Source organism: Cynoglossus semilaevis, chromosome 8, assembly GCF_000523025.1.
Source record: "Cynoglossus semilaevis isolate Cse_v1.0 chromosome 8, Cse_v1.0, whole genome shotgun sequence".
NCBI classification, from domain to species: Eukaryota; Metazoa; Chordata; class Actinopteri; order Pleuronectiformes; family Cynoglossidae; genus Cynoglossus; species Cynoglossus semilaevis.
This window is the reverse complement of record NC_024314.1, coordinates 3,270,023-3,275,778: the sequence shown is the minus strand read 5'-3', so window position 1 is coordinate 3,275,778 and position 5,756 is coordinate 3,270,023. Positions and strand designations below refer to the sequence as shown.

Here is a 5,756-nt window from a genome sequence, read left to right as displayed (position 1 = left end):
AAGGGGCAATGGGAGTATACTGTATATAAGAGTAAGAGTTTAGGAAGAGGGCTATAATAGTGTCAACACAGTTAATTGTGATATTTTATCTATTTTCTAAAGGCAAGGGAATTCAATTTAGCCAAGTCAATTTAATTTGTATAACTCACAATTAACAATTCACAAATCTCACTGGAGCTTAGGCTTCCTTAATAAACCTATAAAATCTGTTAACCGTTGTGGTAAAACAGTTATTTACATTATATCCTTAATAAAAGCCCTTGAAAAAATAGTTGAAATGCTGAAAGAATTAAGGTTGTATTTTTTAATATCGTGTTTAAGCCTATTTCCGATGTGAAAATTAATAAAGACAATTTATAATGTTTTGGGTGGAAACATATACGCACAAGAAGAATAAAGGGTGTTTTACGTTGCTAATGTTTCGTGACATATACTTTTAGTAATGTTCGGTTAATAAATGCTGTACATGACAATGAAGTCAGTATTGCTAGAAAGACACTAAGACTGGCGGTTTCGGTGACGATACGAGGAGGCGCATTTTAAACTATTAACTGGGAACATTCTGTTCATGTTCCTTTTTAAAAATCCAAGCATGCCGGCGACACTTATGATGCACATGATAACAGAAGGCTATGATGAGTCAAAACCTAATGTACGTCATCGTGTTTTAAAAGTACGTACGGCTTCTTTGTGTGATGACCGTGTTCTTCTGGACTGAAGTTGGTAAAACAAAAAGCGACAGATTTCTCTCTTATACAGCACAAAACGTCTTCATGGAGGCGGCCATGATGTTTGCAGCTTACTGCCGTAATAACTGTAGTAAAACTGCTCACAAATATGTCGGCAAGGTCCTTTTCCGTACGTTATAAAATAAATAGAAAAATAAATAGTTAAATAAATGAATAGTTAAACGATATTGTTGTTGTTTTTGCTGGTTGCAGCGAACGATATCCACCTGTGTTTTCTATTAATTAAAGTAAACCCATCGAATAGTTACGATTCACACAGTTCTACACGTGTGCGCGCTTACTTGTGGGTCAAAGCTATGAGCGCGCGTACGTGAACGCCCCCACCCCCACCAGTTTCCACTACGCCGCGCGCGCGGATTGAGTCAAGTGAAACTACCGAGAGGTGGTGTTGACCGACCGCTGCAGGGTTTCACCAAGAAAACTCCAAACCGAACTTTTAAAGGAAACTGACAGTAACGTTTCGGAAACGATTTTTAAAGAAAGGAGCTCCGGTCTTAGACCACCACAGTGTAGTCGCCCAGACAGAGAAGAAAGTAAACGGTGAAGGGAAAGCGGCCGAAGGGAGCCTGAGGATCAAAGCTAATGCTAACACAGCCGGCCAGTGGAAGCTCGTGTCATTTATCAGTCGTTTGCTTTGATACAGCTTCAATGATTTAAAAGTATACAGAAGGGTCACGCGTGGTCAGTTATATTTTGTATATAATTCAACCCGAAAGCTGACTTGGTTTCATATCTAAGGACGCATGCGACTTTAACTGAGTAGGGAGATTAGCTACATTAGCCGGCTGTCTAACTGAGGTTACACCGGGTCTTCGCTCCTCACGACAGGTGATACTGATAAAGATAGTTCGTTGCTAAAGCAACTTAATACCAGGAGTGTTTGTTACTAAGTTAACACTCGACACAAAGTCCTCTGCTACACAATGTTGAAACAGCAGCAGCCACCCGGCTCGGCCGGGAGAAAAGCATCTAACGGAACCTCCGGGCCCGCGGGTATATCTTCCCCAGCTAGCGGCTCCAACAGCAACAACAGGACACCGGCCGGAAGGTAAGCGAACGCGGATATCTCGATAGGAGATTCCGGGGATTGACCTGTGATTTCGAGGCCTACCGGTTAAAGCGCTGTGTACTTGGTGGGCGTGTCTGCCTAATGCGCAGACCAATGGAATTGATACTTGCTTGATTGACAGTAGATTGTGATCAACCACACTTCAGATATTAAGCCTACACAAAAATTTGAGGCGGATCCAGGTTTTCTGTAGCTCTGCTTAGCAAATCAGCATACAAGCGATACAAAGTTTATTTGACTTGTCAGTGACAGAAAGGCGACGCTGACGATCGAAGAAAAACATGTAAAATTTCAACGACAAGCGTTCGCAGAAGAGAGAAAATCATGGCGCATCGCGATTATAGGTATTTTTTTGGGATAATCATTGGTCAGCACCGTGTCGTACGCGTTCTAAATTGTGAAAGATGTGTCTGTGTTTACTCAACTCTGATGAGCTTTGTCTCTTTGTTATGCTACCGTCTGTGGCTAGCAATGATACCGTCCCGTGTGTAGTCTTTGTAAAGGACGAATTTCGTTTAAGTGTAGACGTACTATTTTTTTAATTGGGCGACGTGGTAAAATATCTTTACTTCCTTCAGATTGTGTTTCGGTTTTTATACATGTTTTTTTACGCAATCGCGTGAGGCCATGTTGTTACGTCTTGATCGCTAGCCAACAGTGTTTGCTTTAGAGGAAAATAATTACCAGATTTTTCAAGAAACGTCATGTTTGTCCTGTTACACCGAAATCTTCATTGATTTACCGTGGCTGTTTATATGTTGGCATTCCGCTGATGTTTTATGTAAAGCGCCACTAAGTACAATTTCTCCCCCTTTCCCTTCTAATCTGACATGTTTGTTAAAAAAACTGTTTTTACAGGAATCGACCCTCTGCCAAGCCATCATTCCAGTCATCTCCTGTAAGTATTCTGTCCCACGGCGTTCAAGAATTGAACAAAACGTGCAGTGATGCAATGTGTCCGGTAAAAACCTCAACCACGGTTGAACATTTAGTATTACATTTAAATGCCATTTTTAAGTAAGAAAATAATGTTACTGGTTTGGTAAATTAATTTAATTATAAATTAATGAATTGCCTTAGACTGTGATAGATACACAATTGCTTAATATTTTATAGTTTTCTATACACGAATGTGTTAAATTGTTGTTGAAATTGAACATTTTAAGAAAAAAACAAACAATACAATACTAATACACATGGGTACTGACTATGGGGACAACTAATTAGCTAGTGTCCTTCCTATGCAAGTGTTATTCCTTTGTTTAGTTAACATTGAAGGAATCTTGATGCTTTTGCTATTGAACATTCATAGATTGACATGTAGGAAAACCATTTGACCTTTTGGGTCTTGGTCATCTTTGAATCAACACACTTAATGTCAAATATCTCAAGATATGGCCTCCAAGTGTGCACAAACAAAATAAAGAAAGGAAATAATAGAATATTTTGTCAGTTTAAAACTATGAAGTAAACGTATTTTAAATTTACTTTTTAATCAATAAAGTCTAATTACCGTAACTATGAAGTCATAAATCTGAAACCTTTTCTTTCTTCTATCTGTTTGCAGGTTTTTGAGGGTGTGTACACCAATGCCAGAATGCTTCATTTCCTCACCGCTGTTGTGGTAAGGTTTCTGACTCTTTGTGTTTTTTTTTTTTCATGTTTCAGTATCTGTTGAAAAAAAAAAAAAATTAGCATCTGACACTAGTCTGTGTTTACTATGTACGATGTGTATCTTTGTCGTCTATATTTTGTAAGAAGGGTCACAGCAAGTTGACAAAATAATTGTGCTGCTTTAATTTGTCTGGCAATACATATAACATATAAAGTGCAGTGTTGAACTAAAATGATTTCATAGTTACCATGAATGTTTATGTTTTTGTTTATGGACGTTTCATCAAGTCATCTTTTTTTTAGGGTTCCACCTGTGACATCAGGGTAAAAAATGGCAGTGTATTTGAAGGCATTTTCAAGACTCTAAGTTCTCGAGTAAGTAACTTCTAGTTCTTCATCTCACAAAAAAATGTAATGGAATATATTCAAATATATATATATATATATATATATATGTATATATATATATATATGAACACGTAATTGAGGGCCTTTCCAAATAAACAAAAAACAAGCTCTTTGTCCTTCCTATGAATTTGGTTTCAGAGTAATTACAGTGCTAAACAAAAGCATTTGTCTAATGTTATTGCATTATTTACAGCGTAAATGTTAAAACGTTAGCTGTATCTTTTTGTCCTTGAAATGGTAGCTATCAAGGCTAATTTTATTATGTTTTAAACTGGTGCTCGAAATTTAGTTTGATCCGTATTAAGGTGAAAGGTAGTACCTGATCTTAACCATTTATTGTAAAAATTGTCTATTCTTCTGACCACAAACCAAAAAATGATCGGATGTCCCGACTGTGCAACGATGTTGTATTTATTTAGACCGCTTTCGTACAGTCGTTAAACTCTGCTCCCTCGTTTCCTTTGTTAGTGCGAGTTGGCTGTAGATGCGGTGCACAAACGCAGTGGCGAGGAAGGCTCTACTGCAGCTCCGCCCCGGAGGGAGGAGATCACGGACACTATGATTTTCAGCCCCTCAGACCTTGTGACGATGATCTGCAGAGATGTCGACCTCAACTATGCCACCAGAGGTATAAACTTAAGGACATTTTGAAACAAACTAAAGAAATAAAAAAAAAAGAAATCGAACATGATTAAATGCAGGATCCGTATCCCAACTGCAAAAGTTACATTTGTTTTATCCTGTTTTTTAAATTTTTAGACACGTTCACCGATACAGCTATTAGCTCCAGCCGTGTAAACGGAGAACACAAGGAGAAGGTCCTGCAGAGATGGGAAGGAGGAGACAGCAATGGAGAAAGTTTTGAGCTGGAGACTGATGCGGTGAGTTCATTCATCTCTGCCAATCATAAACCCACAACACCAGCTACTGACTGATTCCATTTAGGCATTGGCGGGGTCCAGACTAATGCTGAAACTGTTTCCATTAACAGTTTATACAATATTATTTAATGTCATCTACTTTTCTCCCTTTTAATCCCTTCAGTCCAATGGCTGGGACGCCAATGAAATGTTCCGCTACAATGAAGTAAAATATGGAATAACGTCCACGTATGATTCCAGCCTCTCTATGTACACGTAAGTATTTCTATAACTTTGCTGATGTTTATAAAAAAACAAATAAAAATTAGAACCCAAACGGGTCAGGAATGGGGAAAAATCAGAATCGGAAAATCCTTGTAATCCTCGCTGTTCAGTGTCCCTTTGGAAAGAGGCAACTCGGAAATGTTCCGGCAGAGGGAGGCCCGTGCCGCTCGCCTGGCCAGTGAGATAGAGTCAAGTCCTCAGCATCGCCATCGTGCCAATTTGGAAAATGACGAAGGACGAACCGAAGAGGACAAGTTCAGCGCTGTGTTGCGAGATGGTACCGATCGAGAAAGGGGCCGTGAAAGTCCCCGTGACCGAGAGCGTGAAAGGGGAAGAGACAGTCCTGGAGCCAACAACAGGTGAGGGGGCGGGGCGGGGGGCGGACACACTGGGAGGTTTTGTTTATGTTGACTTTTTTTTTTTTTAAATATCTCCATGTAGGTGGTAAGTTTGCAACCCCTACTGGTAGAGTAACTGTTCCTGAAAACAATGTTAAGTTTTTTTTTTTTTTTAATAACGAGTCTGATCGATGAACATCTTTTTCAGCAGTGGCTTTTTTAATATACCACTAATAATTTTTAAGATGGGAGTGAGACCAGATGTCAAATCCTTTCTTTTCCAGGGAGGGGAAGTACATTCCATTACCTCAGCGTCAAAGAGAAATGAACAGGGAGCGGGAGCGAGCAGAGAGAGCTGCTGGTGGCCCTCCTTCACACAACCGCCTCAGCGGAGGCTACCGCTCCACTCCTCCGTCTGCCGCCTCCCCCAGAC

At 39.7% G+C, this 5,756-nt stretch overlaps 2 protein-coding genes across 2 annotated transcripts in view; one reads left to right on the top strand and one right to left on the bottom strand.

Moving 5' to 3' along the window:
* mto1 (mitochondrial tRNA translation optimization 1) overlaps nt 1-787 on the bottom strand; it is a 7,107-nt gene extending 6,320 nt beyond the window's left edge. Inside the window, exon 1 of the mRNA XM_008314021.3 lies at nt 763-787. Coding sequence (XP_008312243.1) covers nt 763-787 — 25 coding nt within the window. The remainder of the gene's footprint in view (nt 1-762) is intronic.
* atxn2l (ataxin 2-like) overlaps nt 685-5,756 on the top strand; it is a 13,427-nt gene continuing 8,355 nt past the window's right edge. Inside the window, exons 1-9 of the mRNA XM_025058034.1 lie at nt 685-1,797; nt 2,677-2,716; nt 3,386-3,442; nt 3,736-3,807; nt 4,309-4,468; nt 4,600-4,721; nt 4,885-4,976; nt 5,096-5,344; nt 5,608-5,756. Of these exons, the coding sequence (XP_024913802.1) occupies nt 1,673-1,797; nt 2,677-2,716; nt 3,386-3,442; nt 3,736-3,807; nt 4,309-4,468; nt 4,600-4,721; nt 4,885-4,976; nt 5,096-5,344; nt 5,608-5,756 (1,066 nt within the window). The 5' untranslated portion in view covers nt 685-1,672. The remainder of the gene's footprint in view (nt 1,798-2,676; nt 2,717-3,385; nt 3,443-3,735; nt 3,808-4,308; nt 4,469-4,599; nt 4,722-4,884; nt 4,977-5,095; nt 5,345-5,607) is intronic.